The following is a 23,657-nucleotide window of genomic DNA, read 5'->3' on the forward strand; positions in this document are numbered from 1 at the left end:
TTTCTGCCATTTTGCCGATCGCTTCAGTACGCGAGCGCACCGAATGGTCTTGCTTTCGAAACAGAGCCCCAATATTATTCAGTAAGCATTTCGAAAGCGATGCCGAATGATCCTAGCAAACTGAAATGCTGCTGTCAGTTCTCCTCGTGCCAACTAATGAAAAGCAATCTACCTCAGATCCCCCAATGCGCACTGCAGCGCCTTAGCGGCACGAACTCTAAGTGGCTAGCAGACGACACAGGCATGCCATTCTTCATAGTGCCGAAAAATGTGGTTAGAGTACGAATACTGTTCAAATTTCACTGACCACGGGCTTCCACGAATGCATGATAACAATAGAATATTGACTGTGTTCTGGAAAATGTTGTATATATATCACATTATGTCATTTTATTCTCATTCACATCAACGTCTTGTTTTGGATTTTACGTTTCAGAATACAAATTAGGAATGGAGCGTAGTACCACATTGTACAAATATATCAGTAGAAACCCAAAAAAATTCGTCATTTTTTTCTGTTTTCCACTGTTCCTTAGTTGCTTCAAAATTCATGGAGGTACGTTCCTTCTATGCAACTAATTGAAAGCAGTTTCTTTATTGCCACAAACGTTTCGCTTCCTTTATCCCTGATGAAGTTTCACAAATAAAAGAAGTGAAATTCACACGGGAATAAACTGTCTTCAATTAGTTGCATAGACACAACACAAATCGACGAACCCGAAAAATTGTTTAAGAGAATGTCAAAGAACAACAAGTTGCATAGAATGTGGTCATAGCTCACTCCTAGAGATCAAAAAGATGAAGCAGCCTGCTTCCCTATTGGGTATATCAACGATTTGGTTCATAAAAACAAAATTTTAAAAATCAACTTTTCGAGACCGTGTGGTGAGTGCAGCAATAGAACTTTGTTGTTGTTTATAACATCTGATGAATCAAAATGTTTCATATATGGTGGTATAGTCTGAAAACATTGTGGTGGTAACCTTTCATCTCTGTCCACTGTTATTAAGGAATTGATCGTAGATAAATACTTGTGACAAGCCTGAGTATAAAGACGACTGCTGCTAGTTTCATTCGCAGTAAGTAACGTTGTGCTCTTAGATTCCTGTCTGACCACACTGTCGTAAATCGCTATGTATTCAAAAAAAAAAAAGGTGAATTATTTGTGACAAGTAGTAGTATAAATGTCACTGTCAGTTGTTTCATGCACAGTAATTTCATCCTTCACTTCTTAAGCATATGGAAGTCACGAAATCGGAGCTACTCATTACTGAGAAAGCACGCTCTTATATGTAAATTCCAACGAATATTTCAGAAAATGCTTAACTTTGATGATTAACGAAGTCTCAGAATGTGTTGGGGGGGGGCAAAAAAAAAAAAAAACCTACGCCCTTTGCCACAGCAGTCCATCGCCTTACCAACTTCGCTGCTACAACTTGCTTGCTGGTGGTGCTGTATTTTACGTAATTTCATTTGAGAAAGACACAGACTGACTTCGTTGCCGAATGACACGGGCGTAAGCCGTAAATGCTTGAAATTTTGGAAGGTTTCCTCTATCAGACTTCACAAAATTCCTTTGAACTGTCACTTAAAAGTTTTAAACACTTTTTGATAATTAATATGTACATCATTTGCAGAAAAGTACACAAAGTCACTGGTAATTTCAGCTAACACTCGTGTAATATACGTAAGCAGAGCTGGTGTCTTGATATTTAATAATCTTTAAACTCTTAATTACATAAACATAACACGTATTTTGAGAGAATATTGACCGAAAATGTGTTTTTTTTATGCTGTAATCATTGGCAGTAACTACCTAACCAACCATATTTCTAACAAAGGATAATAGTCTATTATGAACTCACTTTCCCACCAGATGCTTCCTATGGTGATTCTTTAATAACACAATCACTAAATCAAAAGCTAAAACTGCTCAATATGTTTAAAATAACAAATGATAGGTGTAAATAAACCACAGGTAACTGAACGACAGGGCCATACCGAAATCCAAAACCTCTCTGTACAGTTGTCGAAAAATCGGCAGGAGGACCATTCGGTAACAGGTCTCAGAAGCTTACTGAATAGGAAATTTGGATAAAGAACTGAAAATGATATCACTACCGAGACTAGCCTATTGCACCGATTGGTATGAACAATATAGAATAGGGCCCCAGTGCATAACTTTTTCAGGCTGCATCTGTTACTAGCAGAGCAGCTGATTCAAGTTGAAATGCTGATATTTTATATGATAACTGGAAAACCTTCAACCTTTTATTATATTGTACTAATGATTGTAATAAAACATAGTTTATCCAAGATTGTGCATTACTCTGTGCCTCATAGACTATGTACCTATCAATTGCTTCTCTCATCCCAGACAAGAGAGCCCGACGAAACCAGTCACATCGAGCAGCAACTATAACTCTGTGTGCCCTCACACTGGCCGCTTCCTCAGGCTGTTCTTCTAACTGTTGAGGTTCGGGCTGTGGCTGCGGCTGTGGCTGGGATAACTGTAGCTGTGGCTCGCTGGAAGGTGATTGTTGTGCTTCTTCAGACCTGCTCCTCTCCTTGCCACCATGTCTTGAAGTTTCATTACCCTCCTCAGCTGCAGTCTGCTTTGTCTGACTAGCTGTGTGATCTATCACACAATCTGGAGCATCTGCAAGTTTACAAGATGGACATTTGCAGCATGGCAGTCACACTGTAAATTTATGTCAACAACTGACAAAGATGGTGATAATGCTGCTGCATCTGTTAGTGACTTGGGTGTAAGAAGTACAAACTACTATCTTATAAATGTTTGAATAAGGTTACCAAACGTCTTCAGTGAAGAACTAGTGTTGGTAAAATTTGTGACTATACCCTAACCTTAATCAGATAGAGTAAAATGTAATCTGAAATGGCCCATACACAATTAAGTTTTGCGTCCTATAATAAACAACTCCAATTAACTCTTGCTCATCACTACAAACTCTTTTATACTGCAGCATTCAATATCCTCATGCACATTGTTGAAAACAGCATGAAAGTTACAACTGTCTTGCATCACTGGAAAAAATGACACATTTGCAATTGTTGAAGCAAACTTACAGCTCTTATGAGTGGTGATACAATCATGCTGGAAATTCGTAATGTAAGCAATTATCAAGACAATTTCATGGTGAATAATTGATCAAAAAATTGCACATACTTGTTTTTGCATAACTTTTTTAAAAAAAGCATTCATAATTGCCTTTCTAAAAGACAAAGCAGCCATTAACAGAATTATAGAACACACTCATCTTTTAATTTTCAGGCTTTTACATAAATATTACTAAGCTGGTATATGTTAACTAAGGAGGAACCTATTTGTGATACTTGGGGCAGATGTTTCATTAGACTACAAGCCTGCCTGAAACTCACATGTTATGGGTTAATAAAAATTACAGGTTAAAAGTGTTTTGTGGTGTGTAGGCTGTGTTCAAATGTATAATTAGTCCCTAAAGCGAACAATTATCAGCTACCAATGTATAAATACTGCTTTGATTAAAATCAAAGTTTCAAGTTCTCATCACTGGAACATATGTATCACTAGCACTGAATGCTGGAGATCTGAGTATCACGCTGGGTTGCTGTCCTAAAGCCACTCTAAAGACAGTGACAAGTATTTCTTCCAAACAAAAACGTCTGATAGACCTAAACATATGTATTAAATACTGGAAAAATATAAATGACTGTCAATCCTAGTTGTAGATTTTGATTATAGCTTGTTTTTAATACCAGCAACCTGTCTCTTGTTACTGTCCAAGAGTGTAATATTCATACATATTAACATGAATAAATTTTCTGTTGCACCACAACAGTTCTGCAAGCACAACACAAACCACCAATGATGAGAATTGGCCTGAAGGGTGCAGGCAATTAGCCACACTGCACTGCAGCGGGAACGGCATACAATGCCAGTATCTCCAAGTCCTCTATTCAGGACAATTACCTATCAGTCTATAAAATTCATAAACTTTTTTCCATTTGGTGTAACTGTGTAATACAATTAGAAGACAATGTATTCACTGTTTCCTGCATCAGTAAATCTGAGCATTCTGGACAAACTAACAGTATTTTAACAATGAAAATAAGCATGGGGTGTGTTCTCCTGCCGCTGCTTGATGAGTAGATTTTTTTTATCTATCCAGTCACATTAGATCAACAGTATTTTAAGATTTTCCCCCCTTAAGTGTCAAACAGTGAAAAGTCCAGGATGGAACAACAACTAATTGCAAAAGGACAGATTGCCACTCACCACATAGAGAAGACACTGAATCGCAGACAGATACAATGAAAACGCTAAATATTTCAGTTTTCAGATGAAATCCTTCTTCAGAGGTAGAACACACACACACACACACACACACACACACACACACACACACACACATTCACACAATCCTTTGTGAATTTGTGAGAATTTTCTTCTTTGGAAGAAGGAATTTGTATGGAAACTTAACTATTTAGCGTCCTTTCGCATTGTGCCTGTCTGTGACTCAACACCACCTCTATGTAATGAGTAGCAATCTATCCATTTGTGCTTGGTTTTTCCTCGAGTAGTGTTCTCAATGTACAATCAGAGACTAAATTCCAAGCTGCTGAACTTTCGTTTTCATCTCCTATTTCTGCTTGTCTGCAGCTGTTTTGTTACCCAGTTTTGACAAATAGATGGCTACTGTTGACATAGTTATCATATATGAGACTTATATAAAAAAAAGCCTTCGTAATGTTATGAAAAGTAGAGCTGCCCCTCACAATATAGGGAGATGCTGAGTTGCAGACAGGACCAACAAAATGACGCTAGAAACACACACACACACACACACACACGCACACACACACACACACGCACACACACACACACACACGCACACACACGCACACGCACACGCGCGCGCGCGCGACTAAGTTTGAGGTCAGAAGGGGTACGAGAACATAGGATATACTGCAGGGAAAGTTCCCACCTGTGCAATCCAGAAAAGCTGGTGTTGATGGGAAGGATCCATGTGGCATAGGCTGTGAAGCAGTCGCTGTAATGAAAAATGTCGTGGTGGGCAGTGCGCAGAGCAATAGGATGGCCCACTAGTTTCATGGGCACAGTTTGTCGGTGGACAGACAGCTTGTTGGCTGCCATGTCCACATAGAATGCAGCACAGTGGTTGCAGCTCAGCTTATAGATCACTTGACAGGTTTCACAGGTAGCCCTGCCTTTGATGGAATAGATGATGTTTGTGAATAGACTGGTGTAGGAGGTGGTGGGGGCTATATAGGACACATCTCACATCTAAGTCTATTACAGAGACATGAGCCATGAGGTAAGGCATTCAGAGCAGGGGTTGTGTAGAGATGTAAGAGTATATTGTGTAGGTACAATGGACAGTGGAATACCACGGTAGGAGAGGTGGGAAGAATAGTGGGCAGGACATTTCTCATTTCAGAGCATAACGAGAGGTAATCAAAACCCTGGTGCAGAATGTAATTCAGTTGGTCCAGTCCCAGATGGTACTGAGTTACGAAGGAAATGCACATATGTGGGCAGACAGTGATACCTTTGGAGATGGTGGGAGACAGGAAAGGCAAGGCATGGGAGATTTGTTTTTGTTCAAGATTGGGAGGAAAGTTAAGGTCTATGAAGGTTTCAGTGAGACTGTCAATATATTTTGAGAACAACTATTTGTCACTGCAGGTGTGACGACAGCGGGTGGGTAGGCTGTGTGGAAGGGACTTCTTGGTATGGAATAGGTAGCAGCTGTCGAAGTAGAGGTATTGCTGGTAGTTAGTAGGTTTAATATGGACAGAGTGATACTGATGTAGCCATCTTTAAGGTGGTTGTGTTGAGTAGGACCAGGTGAAGCGAATGGGTGAGAAGGTGTTGAGGTTCTGGAGGAATGTCTATAGCATGTCATCATCCAGATCACGAAGATGTCATCAAAGAATCTGAACCAGGTGAGAGGTTTGGTATTCTGGGTGTTTAGGAAGGATTCCTCTAGATTGCCCATCCTATGCCAACCCATTAATAGGCCATCTAGAGGAATCCTTCCTGAACACCCAGAATCCTAAGCCGCTCATCTGATTCAGATTCGTTGATGACATCTTTGTGATCTGGATCGAGGGTGAGGACACCCTATCCACAATCCTCCACAACATCAACAGCTTCTCCCTCATTTGCTTCATCTGCTCCTACTCAACCCAACAAGCCACCTTAATAGATGTTGACCTTCACCTCAAAGATGATTACGTCAGTACCTCTGTCCATATCAAACCTACTAATCACCAGCAATACCTCCACTTCAACAGCTGCCACACATTCCATACTAAGACCTTCCTTCCATACAGCCTAGCCACCCATGGCCGTGCATCTGCAGTGATGAGCAGTCCTTCTCAAAATATACCGAGGGTCTCACTGAAGCCTTCACTGTCCGTAATTATCTTCCCAACCTTGTACAAAAACAAATCTCCCATGCCTTATCTTTACATTCTCCGACCACCTCCCGAAGTCCCACAGTCCGGCCACAGAGGAGCATTCCCTCGTAACTCAGTACCATCTGGGACTGGAGCAACTGAATTAAATTCTCCGCCAGGGTTTCGATTACCTCTCGTCATGCCCTGAAATGAGAAATGTCCTGCCCACTACCCTTCCCACTCCTCCCACAGTGGTATTCCGTTGTCCACCAAACCGACACAATACACACTTCGATCTGTACACAACCCCTGCTCCCAACCCCTTACCTCATGGCTCATATCCCTATAATAGATGCAAGATGTTTCCCATACATCCTCCCACCACCTACTCCTGTCCTGTCACAAATATCACCTATCCCATCAAAGGCAGGGCTACCTGTGAAACCCGTTAAGTGCTCTACAACCTAAGCTGCAACCACTGTGCTTCATTCTATGTGGACATGACAATCAACAAGCTGTCTGTTCGCATGAATGGCCACCGACAAACTGTGGCCAAGAAACTAGTGGACCACCCTGTTGCTCAGCACACTGCCAAACAAAACATCCTTCATTTTCAATGACTGCTTCACAGGCTGTGGGCCACATGGATACTTCCCACCAACACCAGCTTTTCTGGATTGCACACGTGGGAACTTTCCCTGCAACATATCCTACATTCCCGTAACCCTTCTGGCCTCAAACTTCATTAGTCGTTGTTCTCACCCATGCAGCTCCTTCCCTATTTCCATTCCAGCACTACACAGTCCTCATTCCACCATCCTACCCAGTCTTTTTACTTCTCTCCATTTCACCTACTCCCCTCCACCAACCTCTCCCCTGCCCTCTGTCTAACCTTATGACTGCACACAGCTGCCCTACCCTCTCTCTCCACCTTATCCCTATGCAATACCCAGCAGCAGTTCAGTGTCCTCTACCCCTACCCTACTGTCCCTTCCCCTCCCCGCCCCAACCTCCTCCTTACCTCCACCAGTCACCACTTCCATCAGGGACTGGTGCTGCTGTCACACTGTGTGTGTGTGTGTGTGTGTGTGTGTGTGTGTGTGTGTGTGTGTGTGTAGGGGGGGGGAGGTGTCTATTTTTGATGAAGCCCTTGCTGGCCAAAAACTTACTTGTGACAGTCTTTTTGTTGTGCCTATCTGTGACTCACCGTCTCCACTATATGGTGAGTGGCAACTCTCCTTTGCATAATATTGTTACACTCCATCCTAGATTTTTCACAGTCTTCACAAAGGAGGTATTGTAACACAGATAACAATCTGGAAAGATGTGAAGAGGCAATCCCTCAAAACTTATAAATGCTTAAAATGAGGGAGTTTCTGTGCAATATTCTTTTACTCTAGAGCGTCACTTGTCTCACTAGCAGGAAAACATTTAAATCCAGAATCCAAATCCTGTTTTGGCCATAATGATCATCATCCAAGTCAGAAGGGGAGTAGTCACTTGCCTTTTCTTACTCACAACCAAGCACTTATCACAACCGGGAATCAATTGTCTCACCTTGCCAGTCAAATCAGGTATATTCTTGTTTTGCTTCCTTTCAATTCATTTGACAGTGTAATGTACTGTCTCATGAACAAGCTCAATGATTTCATGTTACTAGTGTGTGAAATCACTAAAATTTATCCTCTTTCACTGGAAAGAAGTTTGGTTCTCCTTAACACTGAGGACTGGACAATAACAGTGACAATCAGCTGCCTGATGCCCAATAATGTGCTTTTTCACTGCTTTCTGAATTATGTGTAGTAGGTTCTACAGCACAGAATTCAAGTCAGATTACTGCATTTGAAAAAGGGGTCTAATTTCTATAAATATTGCAAAGGAAATTAGATGTACCTCTGTGACAGATCTTTTATACTGAAATGCAAATGAGTTCTTTTCACTACAACACAAATTTTCTTTCATCTTCTGTTTCCTAAATGGAGACATTGGTGCTTAAATTAAATAAATACATGAACTTCATGAAACTTGGCAGATACGTCGAGGGTGCAAAATAATGCAATTTTTTTTTTTTTTTTTTTTTTTTTTTTTTTTTTTTTTTTTTTTTTTTTTTTTTTTTTTTTTTTTACGGGACACAACACACCCCAAAGGGTACTTTGACGTATTAGGTTTAGAGGGGATATATTGAAAATGATGATACATAAAAAACGTTTTTCCATATCATTGTTCTTGAAAACTGTGTAATCAACTTCTGTAGCAGTTCGAAATTTTGCAAAATACCCCACCACTGTTGATTTTGAAAAATGAAAATTTTTGTTACACACAAATTAAAGCAGATTTCACAAGCCACATACATTTTTGTATAATAAAGCTAGTTTCTGAAATACCATTCTTGGAAAATAAACTGTACACAATGTGCTGTCATGCATATTTTCAACATACCTACTTAAATTATCTAAACATTCACTATGAGTCTAATTATTTATTTCACTTATATCTATATTATGTTCCTAAATTCATGTTTTACATTTTTTTCCAAATGTGTATTTTGTTAATTGAAAAGTAGTAATTGTAGTGGTTGTGCATCAAGGTGTAGAAGTGCACAAGCTGTACAGTGATTACACTTAGACATAATATCTTTGACGTCGTTTATTCCTTTTTTTTAATAATTATTCTTTTTTTTACTTTTTTACATTGACGTATTCCTGGATTGTGTTGTATGAACACATTACGCAATAAATGTAGCCTTAAAGTTAATTCCTAACGAGCTACAACATTTGTGGTACCCCAACATGATCGTAGATGGCAGCCAACGTCAACTAAGGTATTATTGGTGCTGTATCATTCCAAACATAAAGCAAAAATCAAGCATGCCAACCACACATCATCTGCATACTGCACCACCGATGTACTTTGAATGTCAAGAGCTGATCTGCAGTGTTAGCTGCACCATGCACCATCCACTTACTGAGATTTAGCCATGACAAAACCAGTACCATTTGCTGACGTGCCCCTAAGCGCTTCAGTTGACTGAGTCGCTGTCAAACTAGCACCTTTTTGGCAGCAGAACCTTTTCCTATGGTTTGCACAACTCAAGAGTCAGTTCATGTTTGCCAACATCACAGCTGATGAAACAAAGTACAGCTACATCGTCGTTGCACTTTATGAAGACATGGCTATCGAGATTCACAACATTTTGGACTTACCATCAAATACTGACTGATACGTGGCTCTGAAGAATGCCCTTGTCATTTGTCTATCACACTTGTGCAGGGCATCCACCAACTATCGAGCAGCAGGCAGGTCTCAATGCTACTCATAGTGCTCAAGAAGAACAATGGATGTTGTCTGTGAGGCAAGGACAATCTGGGACCACTACCTGTACAGCACACTGAGAACTTTACATTTAATATCTGTGATAAGCACAGATTCTCTACCTTAGACTTGATGCCTGCATATTATCAGGTACTGGTACTGCCAGAAGATACTACTAAAACTGCTGTCACCACCTCATTTGGCCTCCAAGTTCACAAAAATGCCATTCAGGTTGTACAATGCCACGCAAACATTCCAATGTTTCGTGGATGAAGCGATAACAGACTTGGACTTTTGCTACGTGTACATTAATGAGATATTAATTATGTCCAGTTCCAAAGCCAAACACATGGAACACCTGCACCAGATATTCCCAAACCTTCCTTCACAATGACTGCTTGTCAATCCTTCAAAATGTGTCTTTGGAGCTTCTGAAGTCTGCTTCCTGGGCAACACAATCAATGCCCATGGAATTCAGCCACCCCAAGACAAGGTAGACAGAACAGTTAATTATCCATGATCGGTGACTATTCTTATTGCAGTGATTTCTACCGTCGCCAGGTGTAGAACCATGCATTGTTAGCTGCTTCTCAGAACGATCTTCAACAAGGTTCACACAGACCGGAGTAGTGAAGATGAGACAGCTTTCAACACTGCAAAGACTGCTACTGCTGAGGCCGTTCTGCTGGTGCACCCTCTTCCAGAAGTGCTGCTTGCCTTAATGGTTGCTGCATCAGTGACCGCAATAGTTGCTGCACTAACAGCAGAGAGACAATCAGCAGCAAACTTTGGCATTCAACAGCAAAAAGCTAACTCCATCACAGCAGAACTGTCTACTTACAACTGTGAACTAAGCAGCATATGCTTCCATCAAGAAATTCAGATGCATCCTCGAAGGTAGACACTTCACTCTTGTCATGCTCAACAAACCACTGACATAAGCATCTCATTAACACCCAGACAAAGGTTTGCCACACCAGCTTCGTTGGACAGTTTACAATTTACATTGCCCGCATGGAGGTAGAACTTAATGCCCTGGCAGACACACACTCCCGCATTGAGGTGATCTTGCGTGCAATCTATTATGAGGTACTGGCCTTTGCACATCAGTCCGATGAATGTATAATATACTGGCACAGCCATCTAGTCTTCAGCTCCATCTCATTCAAGTGCCGTCTTGAAGTCGAAGTCATGACCCTTTGTGACTCATGGTTTGCCACAGCAGGGCATCGCATCTCTGAATAACATGTCTCATCCTAGTGTTTGTGCTACAGTGCAGTTGGTGAAAAGAACTTTCATTTGGCTCGACATTGACAGAGACTCTTAAGACATTTGTCCATCAATGTACGGCTTAAAGTAACAAAATCATTCATCTAATTAGCGCACCCCTCGGCATGTTCACTGCCCCTTATCAACAATTCAAAACGTTATTGGACCATTCCTGGCATCAGAGGGATGTAATTACTGTCTCACTGCCATAGACTGATTCACTCACTAATTGGAGGTATTCTCCATGTCCAACATCGTTGCCGAGTCCATCGCAACTACATTCTCCTGGGGCTGGATTGCTTATTTCAGCATACCATTGTGCATTACGTAATGGATCTGGGAGACGTGTTATTTTCTACCAGATTTGTCGATACCAAATCTAATGAGGGAGGTTGTAAATGTTTTCTTATATTTGTGTCAGAATATTTTTTGTGAATTGTAATTTGCCTTATTTTATGCTAATTTGCTTATATGTTTGAGAGTGACAGCGTATTGATTAATATTAGTATATGTGATGAAGAATATCAAAGAGACTGGTCACAAGTGGAAGCTTGTGTGTTGTGTGAAATGTCTTTGACACTGGAGTCGTCTTTGACCGTAGTCAGTCGGCAGTGAACTCTCGGTGTGCGACGGTGGAACAGTGTACAGGTCCCCGTTATAATAATTTGCAAGTGGCCAGCAAAAATGAGTTATTCTGTTACTTTTATATAAACATCAAGAAGGAAGCACATTCGGAGAAATGGTATTTGAAGCACCAGAAACGAGGCAAATGCATTGAACCAGGACATTTCCGCAGCCGACAAAACAGCATTATGGAATCATACTTTCACTAGACGACTGAAGCCAACACAAAAATGTCAAATATCATCTAATAAACATTTCACGGAAAAGTGAGTACTGTCACGAAATATGCAAAATTCAAGTACATAAAAATAGTGAGCATATTTCAATTACCACTGAAGAGAGCCAGCAGTTTGAATCTTATCTATTCAAGGCACTCGCCGGCATGTTAGGCACGAACCTGATCTGGACAACTTCTTATCACCCGACAGGGAATAGTTTGGTAAAATGCTTGTACTGTCAGCTCAAAGCATCTCTTCAATATCACGACTAACAGTGTTGCACTGAGACCTTGCCAATCGTGCTACTGAGCCCTCTGCACTAAAGCTCTGTATAAAGGAAAGTATGGCCATTCTTTTCCCCTGCGTTTGCCGCCGTCTGCAGTTCAGGATTGGCTGAAACTGCATCACATGACATTACCAGCCATTGTGGGCCCAATCATTACGTGTGAAGCATAGGAAGTGCTGTGTATCTTTGAAGTTTTAAGTACAATAATGCCTCAGTGCTATGCTTTTGGCTGCTCGTTTCGAGGCAAAACGGGAGGAAAACTGTACAGATTTCCTTCCAAAGGGAGAGATGCGACAAGAAGGAGAATACTGGTCACAATGGGAAAGGTTGCAGGAACTAGACTTAACCAATCAATTAATTTTGTTTATTTCTGGCCTTTTGTCTGTCTCCTTTTTACATTTCTGTTACTTAGTTTCTAGTCCATCTGAACAGCAAAAAAAGTCACAAGAGCTAATAGGATGGTTTAATGGTAGTTTAATTACAAAATAGAAATCTTAAGAGATAAAACTGCCACTGTTAGCATTTAAAACAAAAAATAGTAAGTGGACTGAACAAAATTAACATGACTGGCAAAATATTTGACCCAATTGACTATGCAACATGTTTTAAACTTACATTTACAATGCTCACAATAATAAATTTTACTTTGTTTCACACAATATAATGTAAAAAAAGAAAAAAAAGTGCACTAGGCAAGTACTGTACCTACCAAAATGGTTCAAACAGCTCTGAGCACTATGGGACTTAACATCTGAGGTCATTAGTCCCCTACAACTTAGAACTACTTAAACCTAACTAACCAAAGGACATCACACACATCCATGCCCGAGGCAGGATTCGAACCTGCAACCGTAGCAGCTGTGCGGTTCCGGACTGAAGCGCCTAGAACCGCTCCGCCACAGTGGCCGGCACTGTACCTACCATCTTTCATTCAGTAACCATTAACCCGCCTGCTAATCTACAGAGTACTAACACAAATACAGTTGTTACTGTTTCCTACAGCCTACTTTTGCTCGTAGGTCTACTTTTATTCAAACACATTTTAAAAATACTGTGTTCTCTTGTACTTTTGTAACTATTCTCCTAATGTCATAGAACAATTTGCAAACAAAGTTTTATGTGATAGTTCTGACAAAAATATAAATCACGCGTAATCATATATGCATGTTTATTAATTCTATTTACTAAGGCAACGTGCACATATATTTGAATCCAATCCCTCATTTCATATAACAAAAGAGACATTGGACGAATTTTCACAGTACCGAGTAGCAGGAACAAGAAGTAAGTAGATATAGAGATTTAATTTAGCGATGGATTTTTCCTCGCACTTGTGAACTAATATTGGTTCCCTTTCGTCATGCTGACTATTGGATAGGACCGAAAACAGATGTTCTAACTTCATACCGCAACAATAACTGTGAAATCTGCTTTCGCTTTTAATAAAGGATAGCAGGGGAAAAAAACTGTTTTTCGTGCTTGCCACAACAAATGCTTTTCAACTCATTAACTTGAATTTGTTGAGATTTTTTGTTGCTAAACATCCGACATGTTCCGTTTTAAGCCACTGAGCAGTTTTAGCAGTGCATTAGACAGCTGAGTGCACTTTAATATACACAACTAAATATGCTGCAGAAGGCAATGTTTCACCAGTGGTGCAGTGGGCCCAAAATGGTGGCCACTGGCAAGTTGGCAGTACTTTCCCTATTCAGAGCTTTACTCTGCACAGCCATCAAGAAAAATATGAAAACAACTGCAGTTGACCTTGTCTATGGACAACAAATAGACTACATGACGAAACCCTCTGCAACATGCTGGATACACCCGTCAATGAAGCAGTCTTCGTCAGCTAGCTACACTCACAGGCACAGCAACTTTGGCCTATTTCAGTAAGAAAACAAGAGACTCAGTGTTCATTTGACATTATGTGGTATGCTAACCTCTGAAACCACTGTACGGTGGGCTATATACAGTACTTAGCACAAAGGATAAAACGTTTAGAACTGATGCCATGCGAACACCAACAACAGTTTCTACTGATCACCTAAAATCTGCGTTCAGTACTGCTTCCACCAAGGCAGACACGATACATACTGCATCACCTTCAGACATGACAGAACCACCTGCTACCCTGTCACCAACAAAGCACCACAGGCATCAGGTACTACACCTCTGATGGCTCCACAACAGCAAAACCGGTCACCATGCAATCTGGACTAACGTCAAGTTTAATCACAAGTATTGTTAGCACTTAGGGGGAAGGGGGGTGGCGAGGGGAGGGGGGGCAGTGATGCAGTTGTTGTGCATCAAGATCTAGAAGGCAAAAGTCTTACAGTGATTACGCCTAGACATAATGTCTTTAACATTATTTTTCCTTGTTTTGTATAATTATTATGTTATTGATTTTTCAAATTGCTGTAACACCTCGATTGCATTGTATGAACACATTATGCAATAAATGTTGCCTTAAAGTTATGATGATGATAATTTGCAGATTAAAGCTTAAAATATAATGGGTTTTTACACCATATACACAAAATGAATAGAATTTCTGCACACAGTATACATGACGGAGAACGCAATAAACATGGTGAGTCCTACTATTGCCACCGAGAATAACTCCAAAAGTATGATAGAATCTGAAAAGTTTGTGGGGCAAAAGCTGCACAGAGCAATGGGAAATGTAATATGACACTGGTTTTTTGTTGCTAGGTGGGGGTCGCTTCAGAGATATGAAGGTCAACTTTGGTTTTTTTTTTAATGGGATGCTATAGTTTGGTACTTCTTTTATGATAGCGACTATTGAGACAAATCCAATTATGGGTAACAGTACGGTCTTTGAAGGTCAATAAAAGTCACAAACGTGGTATGAATGTCCATTTACAGAAGGTGTTCGAAGTGATGACCATTGGTATCAATGCAGTGCTGCAATCTTCTTATCATGGATTGAGTGGTATTCCTTATCACTTTGGCACTTATTGAAGCACATGCTCTGACAATTCTCTCTCATTTATCATGCAAATAGTAAATATTCGCCGAATACGGCGTATCCATCTAACTTGCCATTGACATGTAAACACCTCTCTCACCCCCTCCCTCTTTTGCCCCCTCCCTCTCTCGCCCCCTCCTTCCCACCCTATTCTCTGCAAAATACACGTGACAAGCATTTGCAGTTGGTTTCAATAAATTAAGAACACTGGTGCCTCAAAATCCAAGATCCACTTTTTAACTACATACCAGTCACAGCTACTGCACAACTTAAGAGCACCCTCAACACCACACAACGTGGCTATGGCAGAAAGTGGGTTTGGGGTTCTGTGTGTTTTTGAGTGTGTGAAAGCATGTGCTTTTCCTAAAAGAAAAGAAACAGTATGGAAGCTAGTGTGAAGGCAGTTCCCTGTTATGTGTTGCTATGCTCAACAGATCAGTCTGCTATAGGTGAGTTGTGGCCCCACCCCTATTTTACCCCAGAATGTCCATTATTTTTGAACAATTATTTTTTTATTTAAATTTATTGAAGCTCTGTGTCTTCCTGCTGGTTTGCACCCACTACCAACAACTCTCTCTCAGTAAACGCAGTGTTATTGTGAACAGAAATTGTTTGATTACATAATCACTTGCTTTTTAAACATGTACTGTCACTTGTCAGAAGTATTTTTTCCGAGAGAAATATGGCACCATTTGTTAACTTACTTTCATTTATGTAGTTTCAGATTATGAATCATCCTTGCTGATACTGTATATCCCATTGAATTTATCTTCAGGACTACTTTTTATCCAGTCATGCCCATGCTACTGAACATACCCACCTCACTGTTAAGTAAACATCTATTCACAAAAAATGGATGAAAAGCTAAACTAAAACCTACTTACCAGCACACACAAAAAAACAAATATCACAATGACAGTAACAGTGCTGACAGGTGATAACCCAGTGCACTCGGAAATAATGATTTAACAATCCCAAATGCATTGAATGTTTCTTCTGAGAACTGAGTGTGCCGGGGATCAGGTGATTGAAATTATCACTCCAAGCAGGCCAAAGGCGAGTTTACAGATTGTTTACAGTGATGGCGAGAGATGGGCTTGTCTATGAAATTGAAGTAATAATGTGTGAATGTGAATAGAACCGATTCACGCCCTGAAATGTTACTTTTCAAAGGCTGTGAAATGCACATTTGTATGCATGGGTGGGATTGGTATGTGTCTAGTAAATAACTTAATTCCCCGCAAAATATATTTACCTTTCAAACAAATGAATGACTTAATAAGAGCTACATTCAAATGATTTTTAATTACTGGACATCATCACACCTTTCCAGTAAAGTGGAATCATGTACCCCTAAGGAAAAATTTATGCTCAACTTTGTATGCCCAATGATTACATGTTAATTGCATCTGGAACAATTTAATATACAGTAATTTATTAATCAGTTTTAAATTATGAAAAGATGAATTAGTCTATTTACAATATAATTAAATAAATATGTATAATGCTTGTATTAACTTTGGCATACCCCTGACGTATCTTCATAAACACCCAAAAGTAGGGGTACCATCTTTAGGTGTGTGTATCCTGGTTGTATATCACTATTTTGTAAGGAATAATGAAAGTACTACAAAAAATGGTTCAAATGGCTCTGAGCACTATGGGACTTAACATCTGAGGTCATCAGTCCCCTAGAACTTAGAACTACTTAGAACTACTTAAACCTAACTAACCTAAGGACATCACACACATCCATGCCCGAGGCAGGATTCGAACCTGCGACCGTAGCGGTCGCGCGGTTCCAGACTGAAGCGCCTTTAACCGCTTGGCCACACCGGCCGGCGAAAGTACTACAGACTGGCCTCATTCAGACGAATGAATGGATACCTCAGTCAACTGTAACACTTAAGAGTGGTTTCAATTCAAAGTATGAATAAATGGTTTGACTGGCTGACAGACTGGCAGAGTGCTTTTGCTTGAAAAGAAATAATGAGTAGCTCAGTCAGTATGCAAAACTACAATGTTTTGATTGTTTTCACGTGCTTCCTCCAATAGACCAGATTCACTCGAAAGAACGAACGAATACGTCAATGAAAAACTACAACAAAATGAGTTGACTGTTTTCCTACAACTCACATAATTGACTTGCTTCATTCAGTTGTTCCCACCACCACTAGTAATGGTCAACAGCTGTCAAGATTGTTTAGGGGCTTTGGACACTGGAGTGGCAGTTGTGTTTAATTTAATTATTTGACATACAATTTTTTTAAATAAATGAGTTTACATTTAGCACTGTTGTGCTTCAGATAATTTCCCATCTTCTAAGAGGAAGACCTGCCTAGCTGCATTCACCAATGCAAATTTTATTTAAGATACGAGGACAGAATATATGTTACATCCAAGCACCTACTGCTGGACATCCTCGAAAAATTAACTTCAAGCCAATGAATTAAAGTAAACTGTTTCAGCTTGCATGCCTATCAACAAACAGTTGGACGTTCATGGGCACAGGTAGCAAGCAGACGGCTGACCTGTGGTGTCTGTAATCATACTACAGCAACCAGGAGCCTGTAGGCAGAGGTGACCAAGTGGCTAGCACAGCACTAAATGTGTGCAACAGGGCCACCAGGTAGGTAGCCTGTGAGAGAGATGATGGGCTGCCAGATGTGCCTGTCCTCTATGGAGCAATGCTGGAAAAGCCTAATTGAAAGTCACAATACACCAAGGAAGGCAGAGAGAGGCAGAGAGAGAGAGAGAGAGAGAGAGAGAGAGAGAGAGAGAGAGAGAGAGTGTACAAAATGAATGGTGCAACTACTGTAACTGTACTACTTCCCAGGTAACCCTCAACTGTACTGCAGAGTCAGCAGTGTCAAGATAATTATTTACATTGCTGTGGTCACATAATTATTTATCCCACTAAGGGGAAGGAAATCTGCCACAATTTCCAAGAAAGTACTGTCCCAATAGTCACCTTTAGTGTCACCAGAACACACCAAAATTGTGCCACTGTATTTTTTCCTGTGTGTTCAGATGAAAAGGTACAAAAAGCCTTAACAACTGAAGTGACTGAATTTGCGTACATCACACTCTGGTAATGTAGTGAGACATCTAGGGATAGGAAGTGAGCATTGTCACCTCCTCCTAAAAATTCAAAGCAGCGTCATCAGGCAAGGTGGTGCCTGGGGTGCTCATGGAGGGAGGGATCTGCTCCACAGTGACATGTTTCCACCAAGTCTTCAAGATCACAGAAAGTTTAATGGCCAAATTCAATTGGGAATAGCTCGAGCATGAGCCATACAGCCCAGACATGTCACACTGTGACTTCCATGTGTTCAAATCCACTAAAAAACATTTCAGTGAGAAACACTTCAGCTCAAACTACAAACTGAAGGACACAATGGAGGACTGGCTCCTGTCCCCAACATAGGAATTTTGGGAGCATGGAATCCTTTGGCATGTAAAACAGTGGAGAAGTTGTGCTCAGGCTGCTGGTGATTATTTTGGGAAAAAAACTTCAATTATACCCACAATGTTGTTTTGTACCTTTTTTTGAACACCCCTCACACATCAATTTGCTCAATTGTTCAGAAACTAGAGAATTTCAATACATTGCATTTCTTTGCCGTATCACCAGTAGCGTAGTCATAAATGACCAAGTTAACACAATTTTGTGGATGTGCCCCACTGGGCATAAAATTAAAAAAAAAAAAGAGTATAAATTTCCAGTCATCTTACCTGGAGAGGAGACAACTTCAAAGACCATGTCAGTGTCCTGACCCGATCTCAGTAACTGGACGGCAGCCTTAGACAGTCTACTGTTTCGAGAAAGTGGTGGTATACACAATGACTCCACAAGATTTAGCTGGAAATAAAAAATATTATTATTATATGCATGTTTATACGACACTATCATGAAATCTAAAAATGAAAGGAAGAAAGAGCTGTCTGATAACATCACAAATTGCAAATAGTAGTTTACTTGCCATTAAAACAATTTTAATGCAGTGAAATGTGATATTTGATCTAACAGTCATCAAAACGTAACAGACAGAGGTTAAATGATTAGAAGATATGAAATGGTACCAGGAGAAACACTTCTTGTAAACACAGACTGTTGCTGAATAGTGAGTTACTTGCATGTCCCATGTCCCATTCTCATTATGATGTGGAATGAATCAGTTACTTCATCACTAGAATACACTACAAGAAAATTACGGAGGCCAGTAACAAGATTGTGATGCTTTATGAGTGGGAAAAAAAGGGCAAGAAAGGGAAATTTAGAGTAGGTATAAGGAAAACAAATATGCAGAATAAATGACAAGGGAATTAGCAGCAGCAGCAGCAGCACTAAAAGGAGAGGGTAAAAATTATTAAACCTTAAAGCTTGTGGTACCAGTATCATTCCCTTCATATTTCATTTATCCATTTCTACTGTCAACTCTGGGAGATTAAACTACCTTAAAGACCATCTCCTTCATAATCCACCTACCACCGCTTTTGGTGTCAACAGCGAAAGTGCTACACAAATCATACATCTCTGTGTCTTATTTCCTAACTAACCTACCTTGTACCCATGCTGTTTGGGAGTAGAGTGAAAATGCCCACTTGGATGACTATGATGATCTGCTGAATAATGAGCTGGATCAAGGAGCTCAAGGGCGAAGAGTGATCTCGTGAATGCTTCCCTTTGCACTAAGTCACATAGCTGAACCATAACTTCTTGCAAAGTCTCACGATGTGTCAGTAACTGCTGCAGGATCCCCGACTGCAACACAAAAATAAATGCAATTTTTTAAATTTCCTTCATTCTTGAAATATGTGAACCGTGTTAGTTGTTACATTTGGTACAGCCTCACGTTTAATTTTCATGATAGTTTTAAATATTGGAAATGAACTTATTTGTGAAGACAAAAAGCAGACAGTACCGAAGTAACTAATGAACTTAACACTAAGCCCATACATCAAACAAATCAACAATGACAGCATATAAATGTGACTTAGCAGTAACAATTTTTTTCCCCTTTTTTACTGAATCTCTGAATTTCTATTTTCAACATTTCTATACCAATTCCAAACTCACTGCAATATTACTACTAACTTCTTCAGAAACTCATTGTTATACAAAATTGTACAGTGGAAATAAGTTTCAAATGTATTATCTGCAATATACGATAACGAAGCAACTGGAAAAGATGGAATGGCAGCATAGACAATAAAGTGGAGAGGGTAAACAACACGATCAAGATTCTCTGATATAAGAAGGGAGATGAGAGGGATGAAACATCTGCAGAGAAATATTGCAACTAGATATTGGCTGCAAAGCATTGTCAAAACTATCACTAAAGAAAGCAGAACAGATATACAGTATACTCGGAGAATATCAAGTGAGCCTTAGAAAGGCAAGAAGATGCATGCAATGGATATTTACCCTTGAACGACCAATACATTATAGGATCTTAAAGAACAAAAAGGTGGTAGCAAACTTCCAAGATTATAAGAAATACACAATTCTATCAGCAGACAGATTCTGAAGGATCTTTAAGAACAAAGGATCATATGGCACTACATCAAACTGTATATGGGAATTCTAACAGATGCATGGTGAAGGTATGATTGAGAGGAGCACTATCTGAAGAGTTTGAGATCAAGAAAGGTGCAGAACATCAATTTGACTGTCACTAATTTTGCTAAACATGATGATAGTGGAAAGCAATAAACGATGAAATAAGAATGCAAAAGATGCACATATAGCCCAAATGGTCTGCCTAGCCTTTGCAGGCAGTGTACCAATAGACAGCAAGACAAAAGCAGACACAAGGAAACAACTCGACAATCTAAACAAGGTAGCCAGCAGAATGGCACAAGAATGGATCACATTAATGTTCTATACATGGTCGCTTTTAAAGAAGAGTTACACTTTCCTACAAGGCTAATTTGGGCACTACAATTCAGCTACACAATCAGAAGAACAATGCTTTGAAGTGCTGTATTGTTATCATTCATTCATTCATTCATTCATTCAAAGTACTAAAAATCCTTAATACAAATTTAAAATCACTGCAAATGATCTGATTGCAACATACCGCCAATGCACACCATTGATGGACGTAAAACACAAAGGTAGCACAACTAAAGCAATTAATATAACGTAATAACCAGACTGTTTGCAACTGATTTTTTGTTTATTCTTTCCAGTTGCACCAAAACATAACAAACCTTTGCACACTGAACATCTAGTGCTGACAATCTGACAGAGTGGTACTGCACTGTAACTGCAGATTTCAACTCTCCCAATAGAGCCTGCCACTGAAGTATGAACAGTTTCTTAAAGATTTAGTCTAAGTAAAAAGTATTTCCATTTGTCATAGGGATGTATTTCAGTAGTTTTAGTTACACAGAAACATACATTTTATCTATAAATTTAATCATGTTTAAGTACTAACAATACTACAAAAACTTGGCAATTTTTGGGAAGTAATTGGTATGAATATGGACAGAACCCCCCCATGAACCATGGACCTTGCCGTTGGTGGGGAGGCTTGTGTGCCTCAGCGATACAGGTAGCCGTACCGTAGGTGCAACCACAATGGATGGGTATCTATTGAGAGGCCAGACAAACGTGTGGTTCCTGAATAGGGGCAGCAGCCTTTTCAGTAGTTGCAGGGGCAACAGTCTGGATGACTGACTGATCTGGCCTTGTAACACTAACCAAAACGGCCTTGCTGTGCTGGTACTGCGAACGGCTGAAAGCAAGGGGAAACTACAGCCGTAATTTTTCCCGAGGGCATGCAGCTTTATTGTATGGTTAAATGATGACAACGTCCTCTTGGGTAAAATATTCCGGAGGTAAAATACTCCCCCATTCGGATCTCCGGGCGGGGACTATTCAGGAGGACGTTGTTATCAGGAGAAAGAAACTGGTGTTCTATAGATCGGAACGTGGAATGTCAGATCCCTTAATCGGGCAGGTAGGTTACAAAATTTAAAAAGAGAAATGGATAGGTTAAAGTTGGATATAGTGGGAATTAGTGAAGTTCGGTGGCAGGAGGAACAAGACTTTTGGTCAAGTGAATACAGGGTTATACATACAAAATCAAATAGAAGTAATGCAGGAGTAGGTAGGTTTAATAATGAATAAAAAAAATAAGAGTGCAGGTAAGCTACTACAAACAGCATAGTGAATGCATTATTGTGGCCAAGGTAGACATGAAGCCCATGCCTACTACATTAGTACAAGTTTATATACCAACTAGCTCTGCAGATGATGAAGGAATTGATGAAATTTATGATGAGAAAAAAGAAATTATTCAGATAGTGAAGGGAGATGGGTGACTGGAATTCGATAGTAGGAAAAGGGAGAGAAGGAAACATAGTAGGCGAATATGGATTGGGGGTAAGAAATGAAAGAGGAAGCCGCCTGGTAGAATTTTGCACAGAGCATAACTTAATCATAGCTAACACTTGGTTCAAGAATCATGAAAGAAGGTTATATACATGGAAGAAGCCTGGAGATACTAGAAGGTATCAGATAATTATATAATGGTAAGACAGAGATTTAGGAACCAGGTTTTAAATTGTAAGACATTTCCAGGGGCAGATGTGGACTCTGACCACAATCTATTGGTTATGAACTGTAGATTAAAACTGAAGAAACTGCAAAAAGGTGGGAATTTAAGGAGAAGGGACCTGGATAAACTGACTAAACCAGAGGTTGTACAGAGTTTCAGGGAGAGCATAAGGGAACAATTGACAGGAATGGGGGAAAGAAATACAGTAGAAGAAGAATGGGTAGCTTTGAGAGATGAAGCAACAGGAGACATTTTGAATTTAATTGATGAAAAGAGAAAATATAAAAATGCAGTAAATGAAGCAGGCAAAAAGGAATACAAACGTCTCAAAAATGAGATCGACAGGAAGTTCAAAATGGCTAAGCAGAGATGGCTAGAGGACAATGTAAGGTTGTAGGGGCTTATCTCACTAGGGGTAAGGTACATACCGCCTACAGGAAAATTAAAGAGACCTTTGGAGAAAAGAGAACCTCTTGTATGAATATCAAGAGCTCGGATGGAAACCCAGTTCCAAGCAAGGAAGGGAAAGCAGAAAGGTGGAAAGAGTATATAGAGGGTCTATACAAGGTCGACGTACTTAAGGACAATATTATGGAAATGGAAGAGGATGTGGATGTGGATGAAGATGAAATGGGAGATATGATACTCCGTGAAGAGTTTGACAGAGCACTGAAAGACCTGAGTTGAAACAAGGCCCGGGGAGCAGACTACATTCCATTAGAACTACTGACAGCCTTGGGAGAGCCAGTCCTGACAAAACTCTACGATCTGGTGAGCAGGATGTATGAGACAGGTGAAATACCCTCATACATAAAGAAGAATATAATAATTCCAATTCTACAGAAAGCAGGTGTTGGCAGATGTGAAAATTACTGAACTATCAGTCTAATAAGTCACAGCTGCAAAATACTTTAATAAGTCACAGCTGCAAAATACTTTAATAAGTCACAGCTGCAAAATACCTT

The 23,657-nt window shown here is 40.0% G+C and overlaps 1 protein-coding gene across 1 annotated transcript in view; it reads right to left on the minus strand.

The window, feature by feature from the left end:
- LOC126475969 (uncharacterized) overlaps positions 1-23,657 on the minus strand; it is a 114,946-nt gene that overhangs the window by 30,381 nt on the left and 60,908 nt on the right. The window contains exons 11-13 of the mRNA XM_050103506.1: positions 19,689-19,889; positions 18,860-18,986; positions 2,353-2,659 (exon numbers count right to left, since the gene is read on the minus strand). Of these exons, the coding sequence (XP_049959463.1) occupies positions 2,353-2,659; positions 18,860-18,986; positions 19,689-19,889 (635 nt within the window). The remainder of the gene's footprint in view (positions 1-2,352; positions 2,660-18,859; positions 18,987-19,688; positions 19,890-23,657) is intronic.

This window comes from Schistocerca serialis, chromosome 1, assembly GCF_023864345.2.
Source record: "Schistocerca serialis cubense isolate TAMUIC-IGC-003099 chromosome 1, iqSchSeri2.2, whole genome shotgun sequence".
NCBI lineage: Eukaryota > Metazoa > Arthropoda > Insecta > Orthoptera > Acrididae > Schistocerca > Schistocerca serialis.